This window comes from Microtus oregoni, unplaced genomic scaffold (genome assembly GCF_018167655.1).
Source record: "Microtus oregoni isolate MIOR12 unplaced genomic scaffold, Mior012 000023F_ref0000262, whole genome shotgun sequence".
Lineage (NCBI taxonomy): Eukaryota > Metazoa > Chordata > Mammalia > Rodentia > Cricetidae > Microtus > Microtus oregoni.
Genome location: NW_024543082.1, coordinates 13,609,406 through 13,627,500, shown reverse-complemented (window position 1 = coordinate 13,627,500; position 18,095 = coordinate 13,609,406). Strand labels below are relative to the sequence as shown.

The window sequence follows — 18,095 nt, the reverse complement described above, 5'->3', positions numbered from 1 at the left end:
TCTAAGATGTGCATTTCTTCTGTAATTAATTAAAACCAGAATTGTGTGTGTGTGTGCGTGCGTGTGTGTGTGTGTGTGTGTGTGTGTGTTAGCATAAATACACAGTCAGCAGTTCCTGAGAATAACGACAGCATTGCTGCTAAGAAAATCAGACTCTCCATCATGCAGGAGAAACTGTTCTCAGTCACAGAACAGTGGTCTATATATCTCGAGCACTGAAATCTGGCCAAGTTAAGCAATTTTCTCTTTGGTTGGCTGAAATCGCTGGGCCAGGTGAACTGATAATTTAAATATTTTCTTCACTGACTATTTCCTTTAAAATTATGGATTCTGTATGGGTGAGAGTTGTGGTACCATATGGCCATTTGATGTCTTCTCAGAAGCTGTTAACGGCAGTTATTAAAAACATTTCTCTATTTCAGTTCCCTCCAAAATACACTGGTGCAATTTGGAGTGAGAAGAAAAGTTATAGGTGTTTAAAATGACTAGAGACTTGAATCAAAAGATAAGAAACACACCAACATTAAATAAAAGGTTCCCTTGTAAAATTTCAAGTTTTAGAATTAGAAAGTAGGCTAAGATCTGCACCTCTATGTTCTGGGCTAGAGGTTGCTGAGAGGTTCGGACACTCAGGATACATACAGAACATGTATGTACAGTCATACCTCGGTCAAGTACATCTAATCATTAGCAGTAATGGGAAATGTTAAAAAAGGACTGGAGGGAGAACAGCTAGGCAAGATTATTCATGGAGTTACCATTTCTGTGTAGCTTTGGAGCCTGTCCTGGAACTAGCTCTTGTAGACCAGGTTGGCCTCAAACTCACAGACATCTGCCTGCCTCTGCCTCCAGAGTGCTGGGATTAAAGGCGTGTGCCACCACTGCCCGGCCTCATTTTTCAATATTGTTTATAAATCCATGTTTTAAAAAAAGTTTGTTCATTTTTATTTTAGTTGCAATGGTGTTTTTCCTGCATGCATGTGTGTAAGGGTGTCAGATTTTGGAGTTACAGATGTTAGCTGCCACGTGAGTGCTGAGAATTGAACCTGAGTCCCCTGGAAGAGAAGTCAGTGCTCTTAACCACTGAGCCATCTCTCCAGCCTCTAAATCCTATAATTTTAATATATAATTTTATAAATGATTTGATTTTTATGGATACTACAATAAATGTATCTTTACCTACTGTAGTTAAAAGCTGCTTGTTTGTTTCCCAACTGCTCAACCCCGAAATAATCAGATAGAAACCATATTATTTATAATACTGTTTGGCCAATAGCTTAAGCGTATTTCTGGCTAACTCATATCTTAATTTAACCCATTTCTAATAACCTGTGTATCACCACGAGGCTGTGGCTTACTGGGCGAAGTTCTGGCGTTCTGTCTCCAGTGGGGCTACATGGCTTCTCACCTTCTTTCTCCCAGCATTCAGTTTAGTTTTCCCCACCTAGTTCTGTTCTACCCTATCAGGTCAATCCAGTTTCTTTATTAACCAATGGTATTCACAGCATACAGAGGGGAATCCCACATCACCCTACCTTTTACTTAATTTATACATCATTACAGCAATAAAGAATATAAAAAGATGCTGAAGCTTCTGAGAATGCCTATATCCTTATTTAATAAATATAGTTAATGAAAACTTTTCCAATAGTTTTTTTTATCTTCTATCAGGTTTATCTGGGGGGAAATACAACATACTGTTTTTTCAGCTTCTGACAGAAATGCCTACTTTAAGAAATGGTCTAGAGAGACAAAGTATCTGGGTTCCTACCTAGACTCTGATTCTTATTGTCTACGTGACCATAAGCAAGCTACTAAGCGAACTTGCCGAACTTCTACATTCTTTGGTTTCCTAATAGGAAAACCAGGAATGATAATAGTACTTGTCTCCGAACACAGTTTTGAGAATTATGAAGTACCCAGATTGTGCTTAACACATAGTAGATAATAAATAGCACTCATTATCATAAGTTAAACAAAACTCACTAGTAGAAGTAATTTCAAAAAAATTACCAGAATGCACAGCAGTGATTTTAAACATAGGCTCAGCCCCTGCCACTTTCTAAGAAACCAACTTTCTAGATACTTCTGATCTTCAGTGGCTTACAGGTTTTAGTTCTCACTGTGCCGAACACATGTACATGGGTAGGACACTTCAGCAGCCCCACTATTACTGACATGGAGAAAGCCCTGAAATGCTCTTGTCTGTTTGAGTTAGTGATTACAGATAGTGTGGGTGCTACAGACATATAATTCTAGAATTTAAAAAAATAAAAAATAAAAAAAAATAAAAAAATAAAAAAGAGTAGATAAAGCTATCTCTGATTCTCCTCAGAGCATCTCCAAACTGCAGCAACTCTCCTACCCAACTGTCATCCCAGGGAGGTTGCTGCGCTGCTCTGTAGATGATTAGCCTAATTAATCTCAAAATGACTGGAAACAATGCATTTTAGCACTTGCCAGCATAAGGAACTGATTAACTGAACAGTATGAACTTCACGGAAGCTTGAACAAAGAGCACTGTATTCTCAGTTTTCTGATCTCAGCAGAAAACTGCCTTCCTGGCTGGATAGATGCCTTTAAAATACATGAAACAAGTCCTAGGATTTCTGGGTCACTTTCAGACATTAAAAGCTACCGGCTGTGGGTTTAGATAGACGGCATGAGAACCTCAGCTTGATCACCAATGCCTATGTAAACAACCAGGTGAGGTGGTTCTCTTGTAACCCCAGAGCTGAGAAACATTAAGCAGAGAGCTACTGGCCCTAGTAAGAGATCCTATTTCAGACAACACGGTAGACTGGGCTTGAGGAGGAATAAAAACTGAGGTCTTCTGGCCTCCACACATGTGTTCACATGTGAACTGAGCACATATGAACATGTGCCCACCTCCACACACAAAAATATCTACATTCCAATCAGGGCCTTCACCTTTTAAAACCTAAACTGACAGTGCCGGAGAATCCAAATGTCTGCCTCCTGCTACCATCACACATTATTTTTGACTGCTGAGGGAGGCACGGAGTATGGCAATAAACATACATATAAAATGTTTTTTTGCTCCTTCTGTCTTAGAATTTTATTACATTTATTATTACTGTGTCTGTGTGTATACAACTTGTAGGAATAGGGACTCTTTTCCACTCTGTGTGTTTGGGGACTGGTTTCAGGTTATTACTCTTGGTGGCAGGCACCTCCACCCAGGTCCAAGAGAATTTCTTGTAAGCAATAATCCCTAGCTTTGGAAGATCTGCTCACCCGTTTCTCTTTCTGTTCTGGCCCAAGAATGCAGAAGGAGCCCGTACTTTGCTTCGAGCCTTGCTGCTGGTCCTTCTGGAGGACTAAAACCTTAGTTTTGGAGATAGATGGCAGAAGTAGAACTGCTTGTTATAGTTTGTCTAGGGAACTGTCTCAAGCTGTACATAACAGAAGGCTCAGGAGGTGGGCTCTGGCTGGAGGCAGTAGGTTGTTGGAGGCTGGGCCCCGAGGCTATAACCTAGTATACTGTCACCCAGTAACAAGATAAGCTGATATCTCCGACACACCCTGCACCTTCAAGACAAAATAACCTTCTAAGTTGCTTCCCCCAAGTGTACGGCTGCAGAACCAGAATAACTAACTACTATACAATCTTTGCTTTATTCATTTGTTGCTGCTTAAGTCAAGGACTTTCTAAAGGAATGCCTCAGGCAGGGTGATATCTGAAATACTGAACAGATAGGCAGTCAGCGATCAGGAGGGATATGGCCTCCAGGCTAGAATGGGTCTTATAGGGTGGGAAGGGAAGTTGACTCAAGCTCTTCCCCCCCCCCCCCACAGTTGTAAGTATTTTGATCAAGACAGCTGTATGGGTACAATCCAGGTGGTGTCACATTTGCCTCTCGCAGTACTTCAGAGCACCTTGTGCAAAGGCAGCTCCATCATAGTTTTTTCTCTGATGTGACTGCCCCAGGTTCTCCATCTGCCAATCCCTCCCCTATTAGTCTGCAGTGGCATCCTGCTTGATCAAACTAATCTACTTTCTATTTGCTTAGTTTACCCTTGGGTTCCAATATCAAAACTAAGAATAGTGAAAGCCATTCCACATCTCCTTGCTGCCAGCTCCCTTGTTTTGTTTGTGCTTGGTCAGATAAGTAAAAGATGTCACAAAACATTTATGTCTAAAGCATTTCTTGTTTCTCACCAAACCATAAGAATATACTGCTTCCATGTTTCTTTCTTAAACAGTAGAGCTGGCTTCACTTTCATGACAGAGCGGGGTAAGGAATGGAGAATAAGTCCATCTTCAGGAGAGAGAAAAGGCATGGTGTTCCACATATCATCCCTAGGATGATTTAGGAGTTGAGGTGGTGATGAGAGGCCTGTCAAGGTATAGGAGGTGGTCGTAGGAGAAGGGTCCAGTCGAAATCAGAACAACTAGCTTCCTTGACAGTTTTCCCTTTGGAATGTGTAACTTTATATCTGTCTCTATATTTACTTTTCAGAGGTACCAGAAATGACTATACATTATTTGTTAAAGAAAAAAAAAGACTATGAATTACAAGTGGGACAAAAATGGAAGAAAGCATTAATCTACTGATGATCATTGGCCATGCTGGCTCATTTATAGTGCATTTGATGCTTACTTAGCAACTGGAATGCTCTTCTAAAACACACTATTCATGATGTGGCATCAGATTCATGTGGCACAAATAATAACAAAGATCTTGGCAAATGATTTCTCAGCAACTGAGTTTCATCAGAAGCACATATTTTTAGTCAAATGTTGCTAAGTTGATTTTTCTGTAACTGAAATAGGCTTATGTTGGTAATTTTTCCCCTTTAAATTATGACACGAGCATCCAAGCATCTGTTAAGCCATAGCATCTGTTTCATATTTGGGATGCATCCCTACAAATTAGAAGAATGCTTTTTTTCTAATGAGCTTTGATTTAATAAGAAATCCCTCTCATGACTGAAAGGAATTGACAACGCAGATTCCTCTGTAGCAGCACCGCACAGCGAAGCATCTCAGAGGCTCATATGGTACCATCCAAAACGGCTTAATAAAGATAAATGCTATATGGAAAGTTAGTTTGCTTGATATTTGGTGTTGTTCAATACTTTATAGTTTTATATAGGTGTGTACACAAAGAGAAATTATATAACCAGAAAAAGCAGATGGCCCAGACATCCATATTACTCAAAAAAAAAATGGTCTTTTAAGTAAATTATCTTGAGAATCTAGAGTCTGGGAAACTCCAAAGGCACTCTCTTTATTGGCTACATTTGAAGGAGACCTTTACTACTCTCTTTTGGAACCAGTGCCTGCTGTCTTCCGAGTTTTCCTCAGTGTTTCTGGTCTTCGCAGTCTTCTCTTTGGGTCTGGATTTTTTTGCCTAAGAACCATGTCAAGCTTGGCATCTGATGCAATGGATTAGTTCCAGTCTATCTACCTGCTACTGTTTCACGGCCTTATAGTCCTAATTTGTACCTGGCTTGGCTTTTAAAAGCCTAATTTAAAGACATCAATTTAAAGATTTCAAATTCTCATATTTTTATGATAAAATGACAGATGATCTCATTAAGATCAGTAAACTGCCAAGAATTTTATAAAAGAACCATGCCACTCACAAAAGAACTTAGAGGGAGCTCACTGGAAGGAAAGAGGAAAAGTTTAGTATCAGAGTACACCAACTGAGGGTCCTGGTGTTGAAATCCTGCCACACGTTCGCTGTAGGCAGAGTGGTCTCAGCAGGATGGAAATGCTACAATTGACGGGCAACTTCTACACATTCCCCTTGCCAATGGAGTAATAGTGGCGTGTCACATCAAATGTGTGAGTGATACTCTAGAAAACCAGATTTTAGAATATGCCATCTGAAATGTTTCACATACACACAAATCACTCTGACTAAAAGTGATGCATTTTAGAGATTTAGAAGTGAATGCAGAAAGTCAAAGAAAGAAAAAAATAACAAGCTATTTTTAGAGCTCAGGGTGGTCTTATTTAACCTCACTAACCTTAAACTTACTAACCCAAGCGAGACAAAACCAGCAGTGGTGGTGTACTACTTTAATCCCAGCACTCAGGAGGCAGAGGCAGGAGGGTCTTTGTAAGTTCAACGCCAGCCTGGTCTACAAGAGCTAGTTCCAGGACAGGCTCCAAAGCTATACAAGAAATCCTGTCTTGAAAAACAAAAACAAATTTACCCATGAAACAGTTTTTATGATATCCCTGGGCAATCTTTTTCAGTGTTCAACGACTTTTAGTAGCAACATTCACTGACATGAAAGGCAGTCCTCTCACTAGTGGAAACAAATACTTTATGGTCACGGGTGAGACAGCACAGTTTAAAAAACACTATCATCATTATTTTGTGATTTCTACATCTGCAGATCTTAACTTATGACTTGCCTCTGCCAGCTGAAAGAGTGCAGAATTCCCACAGCGTTTCACGGGCTCAGCGCCACCCAATTGTGAAGTACTTGAAGAAATCTACAAAGAAAACAATCACATAAGCATATTAATTTTGATATCAAAATCTTTGCTTTCATATATATACAGGAATTTTCTTAATTTTGCAGGACTAACACTACTCCTAACTACCAAACTGCTTTAACTAGATCAAATCTGGAATAATCATTTTGAGAGTCTTTTGAGCTGCTCAAAAATAGGTGCTGCTTTGATGGACATATAATGACAAGAATATTATCCTTCACATTCCCAGCTCTATATTTAACATTAGTATGATATGCATGTTAATTTCTACTTAAGAACTAACTCATCAATTGGCTAAGTAGAAAGACATATAGAACTATTTTCCATTTACTAATCAATTAAAAGAAATATGTGGGTTCTCTATAGGAAGAATTCATGTGATAGGTAATATGACAGGAGCAAGAGGAGGATAAGAATTTTATATAAAATACTGACTGCCTTAGAACACCATGAAGAAACTGCATTCAAAGACTAATAATGAACCTAGAACCTATGGGGTACAGTCACCTGCCCGTACTATGTGGGTTGCACCAGCATACATGATATTATACTAACTGCAAACTTTTTTACAAATTTAGCTAAGTTGTGTCTGGGCAATATAATAAGTGAACAACACTGTTATTTTCATATGAAAACTTCATTTTCAATTTTTAACCTCAGTAAGAGTTGGAAAAGAGATCTATCTACAATCAGAAGGACCTGCATTCCTCCCATGGAGAAGTCATCATGGGATCAGGTAGCTATGGCCTAAGCACATTCCATTTCTATGATTCTGAGTTCTTCTCAGTCTATATAAAGTTTTCTCAGTTTGGTTTAGAAGACAATTCGGTTCAGTAACTTGCAGTGACCTAGGTCCCACAGAAAACTGTGTCAGCTCAGGGACAGACCGCACATTGGATGCTCACTGGTTCTCTCTAGAATACCCTGGAACTAGAGCCCTTCATAGGAACACATACTTAATATGTTACCTGAGCTATTTTTTAAAAAGTCTACTTGATGGAAGTGATGAGGAATTTTTCCCTCCTAGATGCTACATTTTTAATAAACTCACTGCAATCACATCTGATTCTACTATAGATAATTTAAGGAGTCTCACTCTTTCTGAAATTTGGAATATTTTCTACTAGTCAAGTTTTCACTGATACATACTACGTCTTAACTATTACTATCAAGTTGAATTTAGTTGTTCGCCCTTCGGTAGACTAAGAAAAAGCTCACATACTATTATTACTGACATTCAGTACCTTAAAGACGGAAACACTGAATGTAAATGTCAGTCTCCTGAACTGGGGTCATATAATGTAGGAGTCATGGCTTCTGAGTCAGCCAGACTTCATTACTTTTTGCTATGTAGATTTAAGCAAATAATCAAAACTCTGAGCCTCATTTATTTTCCCTTTAAAATACAAGAAAGCTTGCCCAGTATTATAAAACTGTAGAGATTAGATTTCATAGTGGGGACCAGCAGGGTTCTGAGGCCACAGTTCATTTCAATAGTCAGTGTAACAATCAACACTTGATTTATCATGATCACCAACAAATATAAACACTTTAGTGCCATTCCAAAAAACGGTTATACAATGAAATTGAACAGTTTATAGAGATGAAATGTCCAAGGATACAATTTATTAAATTTCATAATGTGCAGACTATCAACTTTGTTGTGTGAGCAAATGTCACCAAGAGACAACAAACACAACGGGAAGGGCTGCACTACCCAAGTCTATCTCAGGACTTCTTCCTCCAGCTCCCTCTGCTGTTCCTTTTGTTACAGTTTCATCCCTTGACTGCACTTCATCTTTGCTGAATCTGTTGCCTCCTGCAGTATAGGTCACACTAAGGGGTCCCCTGCCCTGTGTGAATGCACTGCTCAGTAGTAGGCGTGAAGTGGTTTCTGACACAGTAGGACAGCTCCCTGATTTTTCTAAATCTCTGAGAAGATATTCACCTAGTCACAGCTACATGACAATATATAAAATATTCAAAGTTGCTTAAAAGTCTGATTTCTGTTTTTTCTTTTATTTATTTTTATTTTGTTCTGATTTTGGTTTTTCAAGACAGGGTTTCTCTGTGTAGTTTTGAAGCCTGTCCTGGAACTAGTTCTTGTAGACCAGGCTGGCCTCAAACTCACGGAGATCCACCTGCCTCTGCCACCCAAGTGCTAGGATTAAAGACGTGTGCCACCATCACCTGGCAAAAGCCTGATTTCTAAAGGTGCAGGTGTGTGAGAGGTTCATGCTTCCAAATTCTCTTGACAAAAATCTCATGGAATGATTTACTATGTTCCCTGAGCATTTTTTAAAAAATACCTCATTTCCCTTTTTATTTTGTTTTATTTTGGAGAGGGAAGTATTTTTTCAGAGGTGGGGAGAAGACTGGACATATACTAATTTAGCCTCTGTCTAGATTTCTCTGCAGTACCTGACATGCTGATCTCTCCTTTGGCAAATTCCTCTCAGGGCTTCGATTACTGGAGATGGACCTCTAAAGCCATTCTTTGTTAATCTCTGCTGGCTTCTTTCTACACTGATCCTATTAAATAATAGTTTTTCTCAGAGTTTTCTTCTAGGGCCCACTCCCTTTTTATGTTATACATTTTATTTTAATAATTTCATCTGTTATGATGGCTTTGGTTTCAAGAATAAGCAATATAATGTTAATCTGTCATTTTGTTACTGTTCACTTCTGCTAAAAATTTTCAATGTAAGGGACATATGTTTCCATTTAAGTAAAAACAATACCATCAATGTCTGTTTTCCAATGACTAGCCTACAAGCTGCTTCCTTCCCATCAGTGTGATTGCAACTCTCGTAGCTAGAGAGTACTGTATACTATGCTAGTGACTGTGAATTCTATTTTGCTCAACATGTATGGTGTTTGCCAATCTGATAATGCTATTGTTTTAACTATTATGCAATTCAGATAAACAGTATCCATTCATAAAGGATAGAAAGAGGGTACAATAGTAAGTAAATAGGTGAAATAAGATCTGAGATGCAAAAAAAAATGTTAGGAAAAATTATCACTCTGGATGTTAGAGTCCTCATTTTATGTTTCCGTTTGTGCATGAGTATACAAGGTGTTAAGATCAGAGTAAAATTAGGAGATAGTGAAATCTTTTGCAATTATAATGCATTATAGACACTAGTCTGAAAGAAAATGAATAAGTATTACACAAATAAACCAAAAAACAAGTAGACATATGAGGATAGCTGGTATTGCTTACTTCAGGGAACCCTGATTGCTCTTCGAGCAGATGAGGGAGGGGGACTTGATCGGGGGAGGGGGAGGGAAATGGGAAGCGGTTGCGGGGAGGAGGCAGAAATCCTTAATAAATAAATGAAAAAAAAGAAATATTAATGCCTCCAAAAACCCCACAGTATGTTCTGTGATTATTTGTAGTGAAGTATATGGCATTTTTATGGAAATGCAATATTTTGTAATATATTAAGTATTCAATCATGAAAATGAATGCTCTAAATTTGAACCTATGACTTGTATCCTATTGAGACAGAACCTTAAATTTGGTATGATGATAACTCTACTTATACTGGCAGGGTAAATACTTTCTAAGGAAAGGTTTAATGTCCAAATCAATTAGTCTAAATCAAATAGATTGGTTTGTCTTTTTAGTAAGTATGTTAGTTTTCAATGCAAAGGTGTATATTAGGTTGAAGAGCCAGCCACGTATCAGACAGAGAATGTGTGCACTGTCCATGGCTTTTAGACCTATTAAATAATGGAAAACAATAGCTCCCTTCTGACATTATATTCCGCCATCAGTCTTCAGGACCTAGATCTAAAGTAAGTGATGTGGCACTTTACCTTTGAACATCAACAATGCCAATAGGGAACTCATTTTGATCAACTGAATACATCAGAGCTTAGAATCACAGAGGGAGGGGTGAATCTAGATGAAACATGAGCAACAAAATGAAGAGACTAACAATGGGAGCAAGCAATCTTTACACTGTATTTCTTTCTAGGACTTATAAAGCACGAATATTATTTTTCTTCTTTAATATAAACATTCACAAGGAACCTATTAAAAAGAAAGAAGTGCTTTACTGAGCCATGGTTCAATGAAGGTTAATTTCAACAGGTTTTACAGTGATTACACTTGGTTAAAAAAATGGGGAAAAAGTCCTCCTTAGTGTTCAATGCAGAAATCCAAAGCTTGTAGAAAAGAAAAAAAAGAAAAGAAACACAAAAAACCATTTCAACTTAAGGAAATAGCCAGAGCCTTTAACAAGCATTTTCTTTGCTAATTATATTTTACAATAAATAACCCATTTCTAAGAGAACACATAGTTAAATGCCTCTAAAGATTTTATAAATGAAATTAGCAAGATGCTTTCTAGGAATACTTTGTGTCCAATCTTATAAATATTTTAAAAATTAAACACTTTTACAGAGCTAAATGTTTCCTAAATATATAAACACTGATTCCCTTCTTAAGTAGGTAACAATAGGAGTGAGAACACCTCAGAAAATATAAATGGTAATTTTCATTCAAACACTATGCCCTTCCTGTTTCCACCCTTACTTCATAAAACAATAGATATGAGAAAGTTCACTAACAGTAACACTAAGACACTGCAAGTCATAGCAACTGGAGAATAGCAGCCTTAAGATGTGGTTTCTGAAAAGAATCTTGCTGCAGGTGGAAGTTCTCAGACTATGTGAATCAGAAGTATTAGGAGTAGAGTCTAGGAATCTTTGTGTTTCAACAAGCCTTATGGGAAACAATGACTTATTTTAAAGCATGAAAACTTTTGTTATGGACTAATCAGGACAATAAAAGATGATGCTATTTTGTGAAATAATTATAAAAACAAGAGGGACATATCATCACTGTGATTACAGCCTACTCTACTTCTACTACAATATATGTGTTTATCACAGATTTCAGCAGACAACTTTTATTAGTTCCTTTAGTTAACTCTGATTTAGCCTATGTGAGACGGCTTACAACTAGGCTAACAGTATAGTCAGACGCTAAAAATCTAGACTGAAACTTAGTATTCTCATCCATCACAAGGAGAAGGACTAGACCTGTTATGAATCTACATAAGGACAGACTTCTCTTATGTAAAGCAGATGTAGCACATACTGTTAAATAACTCCAAGTGCCACGCTTTAATTTGCTCAAAAATTAAAATGGCTTATATTACCATCTTATGCAAAATATAAGAAGATCAGTTCCCTGGGGCTTGAAGTGGGAAGAAGACTGCATCAGATTTGGGGTATAGCAGAAGTTGTGTTTGCTTACATTATCCAGGCGGGGTTATCCATCATGCATGACTTATGCTACAATCCCCTGAAACAGCTCCTGCTAAATTTTCAAATTAACAATCTTAAGCTTCCTGAAATCCCACAGATGCTTTGTGTCAACTGAAAGACTTTGGGGATGAATGCTGCTAAGCAGCACTGTGACCTCTAGCGATGCATCCCTGAAGACTCAGTAGTAACTTTTTTGTTCTGTGTGGGAAAAACAGTACAATTGAGAGGCAAGGACCAAATTTTGTCATTTGATGGGGGAGTGCACTAAGTACAAATTGCTTCCTTTAGGAGATTCACTGATTTCATTCTTCAGAATCACAGGACAGTGGCCCTTACAACTATCGGTTTTATCCTTCAACACTGACCCTGGTTTTCAGAGGCTGCTAATGGATCTGATGATGGTATCTTGTAAGTATCACTTAATCATGCAGTTAGGCACACACACATTTAGTCAAGATCTTCCACAATGGCACTTCATATTAAGTAGACTACTTCTGGAAATTAATATGTGAATATCAGGTATATCAAAGATGAGCCACCACACCCTTCTAATTCATGCTACAGGGTGAAGACTTTGATTGGGCATAATATAGAGCAAACAAATCTATCTTTTATGAAATGCTTCAGAAAAACTTGATGGGAATGGTTTAGATATTAAAAATAAATTCAGTCAACACACCGTCATTCTTTTAAACTTTTGAAAAATATTTAGCTGCAATAGATGGGTATCAATAACTGGAAAAGAGTGAGGAAATGATATTAAACAAAACAATTTTTCCCCAGACAATGAAAACAACAGTCTGCTTATCAGAATGGAAAATTATAATGAAATATTAATGTGCTCAGACTCGTCAAACAAATTGTTCTCCATGAAATAATACTTTGCATTTGTTATTAGTCTGATAGAATAGTCCTCAGCAACGAAAGCAGCTACTATAGCAGAGTGGCCTGCTATGAGTCTCAGAAGTGTCCCGAGATGAAGAAGCTTTTTTTCCCCCTTAATATAAGAGTTGAAAGTAATTTTTTCTCATTTTCAAAGTGAAATGCTAGGTTTTCCCTTGCCAAAAGGATATCATTTTACATTTCATATACTCAGCGCTCCTTACTCATATGAATCAGTGATTTGATACATCAATATTAAACAGAACAGTCTTGCCTATCATTTTCTCTCGATTCTATAAAACATTACTTAGATTCTGATAACGCATTTTTCTTGGAATGAAAAGTACAAGGACCTAAAGCAGACAGGATGCTTTTTCGTGATCTGTGTCCATCTTACTATTTGTCATAGAGCTCTCTAGGGACGAGCACACGGCTGAGGCAAACCAAGCACATCAATCACTAAATAGTGTTTGGTGTGTGCTATCTGGATGACAAGCTGACGAAACTGGAGATCCAGCAAAAACTGACCTGAGCAGAGCCAAGGATTAGACTCCAATAATAAAATACCGGCTGCAGCTACATCTGGTGGAAAGCCACATAGTGACAATTTAACAAGTCATATTCAACACTGTATTTGCTTTGAGAAAGTTATTCCTCAATTACAGCATCTAAATTTGCTACTGGAAACAATTAACTGGAATCTTGTGGCAATCATATTGACAGCAGGTTTTTTTTTTTGGTTGCTTTTTTTAAAGATTAAAGTAAATTAAGAAGGTAAAATGAAATAAATGAATCACTAGTGACCGCTGTGAATGAACTCTAATGAATGCTTTTAAAATGGTTATGAAATCCAGAGCTGAGTTGACTATGATTACGCCAATGGCAAAAAAAAAAAAGGCCATAAATACTCTGTATATTATGCTAGTAATGGAAGGGGCATGCCTAAAGTCCAACATAAAGCATTAGGATTCCTTTCATCATTTCCTAAGATGAACATGATTTCTGAACACAATAGTCATAAAGAAACGAAGGCTTTACCTCTGCAAACTGAAACAAAGCTGATGTTTGACACTGTTTTGAAGGACCCTCAGGTTGGGATGTCCTTGAAGATATCTAAAAGGAAACAAGACGTGCTTACTGTTTGAGGATACTTTACTACATATACCACTAGACTCTGCCATGTATTTCAATGTAGATTCAGAAGTGAGTCGTCATTCTAAATCCCTCTTAAAAGATGAATACAAATGATACAGGAAGACAATGGTTGTAAAGAACAAAGAGTCCGGCTCATTTTGAAAGATGAACCTAACGAGAATATCAACTGTATATCAAGCAGCAACATTAAACAGAGTCAGATGAATTTCTTCATTTCAATTATTTTTTTTAAAGATAGCATTATTAAAGCCAGACATGATGGTATATGGCTTTAATCCCAGCACTAAGGAGACAGAGGCAGGAAAATCTGAGTTCAAGTCTATAGAGTGAGTTCCAAAACAGTCAGGGCTACAACAGAAAAACCGTCTTAAAACCCCCTCTACTCCACAAAAGAGGGAAAAATACAGTATTAAAAGCTTGAAGCTGTAAGTAGATACAGCCATATTCTTCCCTACACCTTCCAAACTACTTTCTGTATAGAAGCATTTCTCAAACAGTATGGTAGAAGCACATGGAAGTAGGGTCTGGGTAACAGGATTTTTAATCTCATTTCCACTTAGCAGGTATATGACCTCAGTTAAACTTCCCAAGACTTACTTTTTCCAACTGTATATTAGTGATGGTGATCGTGCCTATTTTATAGAATTATGATGAGAAACAAATATTCCTAAAAATGTATTGTCTGGCATAGACCAAGACATAACTGTTTAAATACAAAAGTATTTCCTTCTCTGTGTGTAGACATGCATGTGCACATGCATGTAGGGGACAAAAGTTGACATTGGTTGTCTTTCTCAATCCTTCTCCTCCACATTACTTTTTAAAGCATCTAAAACTGAACCTGAACGGAGCCTGACTGGTCAGCAAACCCACGGATTTTCCTGTCTGTGTCTCCCATAGTTGGCGAGTACTCATGCTTACTTCTCATGCATTTTACCCACGGATCCATTCCCCAGACCTGATCTCCTTCTGTTGTGACATGTGTAGCCTCTCATCAAACAAAACAAACATACTTCAGTGTCTAACAGTGCATAGATGATTCTGCAATACCATATGTTGCTTTGTTTTCACCGAGTAACAGTGATACCCTCAAACTGCTCTGAGGGCTAGAATAAAATATTTTCAAGAATTTTTAAGAACAATTCAGTTATTAATTTTTGTTCCAGAGTGGATAAGGTTCAGTTACAAAGTCGGATGAAGTGAGAGGAAGTGAGCAGAAGCTTGCAGTATTATCATTTCAGCCCACTGTAGTACCTGAAGAGAACATAGACCGTGTTCATACGTCACAGGGTTCTTACTAAGCAGTAAATGCACCCTGATCCCAATTCTTCAACCATAAAAATGACTTTCAGAAAAGCTAGAAAACATTATGGTCACATGTAGGCACAGAATCAAAGGTGATATACAAGAAAGAAAGAAGATTAATAAAAAGGCTGCCTGACTATTGTATTGATACTATTTATTACTGAAGCCACTAGGAAAAATTTAAAGGTACTACATCTTTTGAATTAGAGAAGCTATTTAAAAATAAATATCAACTAGACAAAAAACAGACCATCATAAAAAGATAAAATTTAGCCAAGTGATCTGAAGACATTCTAAGCTGAAAATGAGTAACTTTTCTAGGTTCAGCCCCCAATTCTCTAAGTCCCAGATATCACACTTTGTCCAAGTGTGATAAACTACAAATGCAAAGCTGCAAGAATTTTCCTCAAGTCTTGGGAATTATGAAGTTAGTAGGATTTACTTCCAATAATACTTCTCATTCCAACTATCCATCCATAAAAATTAAGAAAAAAATGAACAATTCATATAAAAGGAAAACCTAACCTATAATGTATTTCTTCAGGAATTGAGTCAGATAGCATACCAAATAGAATCACAATTAAAATCCATTTGGTTTTTTTATGAAAAGCATTTAATGAACGAAAGGATACTCTTATAAACAAAAAGATACTCTTATAAATACATGTTGCTATAAAGTATGATTTTAGCTATTGACGCAAATAGAGTCTACTAAAGAAATGTTAAGAACGTTCATATAAAAGCATACTGACACAGATCTTTTTGGAAACTTCTATATGGTATAGAAGCCTCAACATGCACATACTGTGCTAAAAATCTCAAATACAACTTTATAGAGTTCACTCTATCATTAGGGCTTCACGGACTACTCACTAAGCATATCTGCTTGAAGCTAGGCCCACCCTCAATCAACTTATCTCTAACAGTTGTAAAGGGACCACAGCATGAATTCTTCATTATATTTAGTCCTTGCAAAAATCAATATTCAAAACATTCCAAACTCATTCCGCCCTCAAAGACAGAAGAGAAAGATATATGTTATGAATAAATATATATAACACTCTGGTGATATAAGCAAAGCAGTTAGGAATATTCTCAAAGGACTAGCAGGAGGTACCAATGCAAACAGACAGACATCTGAAAAATATGGTTGTCCTGTACTGAACTGTAGTAGGACAGGAAAACGAAGGAAAATTTAAAGGATCAAGGAAGAACAATTGGCTTAAATATTAGGATTGGAGGGAGAGATGAGAGTTCATACTGAGTTCTAAGATTAATGGAGGTATCTTCAGAAGGAGTTTTAATTTCCGCTTTTGACACGGACATTGAGCTAGCAGCTCTGTCCTATGATGTAAGACTCTGGCAAAGGCAAACTTCACGCTATAATATCATGGCATGGCCTTGTCCTATGACCAGATTGGTGCCTGACCCAACTGTCATCAGAGAAGCATTAGTTAGCAACTGATGGAAGCAAATGTAGTGTTCGGGAATCCTATGGAGGAGGAAGAGAAAGGAGTGTAGGAGCCAGAGGGGTCAAGGATACCATGGGAAGTCTCACACAATTAACTAACCAGGGCTTATAGGGGCTTGCACGGAATAAACCAATAACCAGGTGGCCTGCATGAACTTGACCTAGGCATTCTGCATATATGTTACAGTTGTGTAGCTGGGTCCTCTTATGCGACTCCTAATAGTGGGAAGAGGGCCTATCTCAAACTCTTTTTAATGGCTTTGGGATCCTATTTCTCATACTCAGTTGCCTTGCTATACAGGGAGGAGCTTAGTCTTACTGCAACTTGATATGCCATGCTTTATTGATACTCATGGGAGACTCACCCTTTCCTGGATGGAGATGGAAGAGCAGGGGATTATGGGGTGGGTTGGGGTAATGGGGGAAAGGAATTGAGAGTGGAGGATTTGGGGATGAGGCTGTGGCCAGGATGTAAAATAAATAGATGAATTTTAAAAAGTAAAAAAAAAAAAAAACCAATATCAAGTTAGGAAAGAATCAAGTATAAAACAATAACAATGAAAACAAATAATGCATAGGTAAGAATCCTGAGTTTGTTCAGTCTTTGGATTTACCAATCAATGTGTTGTATGATTTAATAATCATTCTAGTTTAATCATAATAATAATTAGTATGACTTAACAAGCTTCTATAAATATGACTTAACAAGCTTCTATAAATATTTATTTCTCAATTAAAATCTCTAGCCGAGCGATGGTGGCGCATGCCTTTAATCCCAGCACTTGGGAGGCAGAGGCAGGCGGATCTCTGTGAGTTCGAGACCAGCCTGGTCTACAGAGCTAGTTCCAGGACAGGCTCCAAAGCCACAGAGAAACTCCGTCTCGAAAAAATAAAAAAAAATAAAAATAAAATCTCTAGAACGCCACAAGTGGATGTCTGCAATCCTTATAGTTGGCAAATTGAGGCAGGATCCTAAGTTTGATACCAGCCTGGCTATAAGGAGACTGTCTCAAAACCAATCAAACTAAAAGCCCCTGGAGTCCCTTACCTCTTACAGACTTTGATTATATGTTCTTGTCTATAATCAATTGAGCTGAGAAGCGTTCTTTGCTGTTTTCATTTGCTGTCATTAGCCCAAATTTAAACTCGCTTTATAAATGACTCCTTGATTAATTAAGTATAAGATGCAAACATTACCTCAGCAAATTGAAACAATGGTGACTTCTGACGCAACTCAGGTGACTCTGAAATATCAGGCCGGCAAGGCGCAGTGGATGCCTGAAACAAAGTCAGACAGACAGAGTGAGCATCATGACAACAGCAGACGGACAAATGCCACCTAAAGCACTGACAACCTCACCACCTAACAACTGAGGCAACACCTACAAAAACGTAATGGCTGAGTGCGGCCTGAATGGGACACATCTACAACACACTGGGTCCCCAGTTGGTGGTGCAGTTTGGGAAGGCCATGGAAACTTCTAGAGCATAGGGGAGGGTTTATAGACTTGCCCAACT

At 37.8% G+C, this 18,095-nt stretch overlaps 1 protein-coding gene across 4 annotated transcripts in view; it reads right to left on the bottom strand.

Moving 5' to 3' along the window:
* Positions 1-18,095, bottom strand: part of Bbx (BBX high mobility group box domain containing) — a 245,700-nt gene that overhangs the window by 41,033 nt on the left and 186,572 nt on the right. For all 4 annotated transcript variants that reach the window (XM_041672947.1, XM_041672945.1, XM_041672949.1 and 1 more), the window contains 3 exons: positions 17,775-17,855; positions 13,685-13,759; positions 6,398-6,478 (listed from right to left, as the gene is read on the bottom strand). In XM_041672947.1, coding sequence (XP_041528881.1) covers positions 6,398-6,478; positions 13,685-13,759; positions 17,775-17,855 — 237 coding nt within the window. The remainder of the gene's footprint in view (positions 1-6,397; positions 6,479-13,684; positions 13,760-17,774; positions 17,856-18,095) is intronic.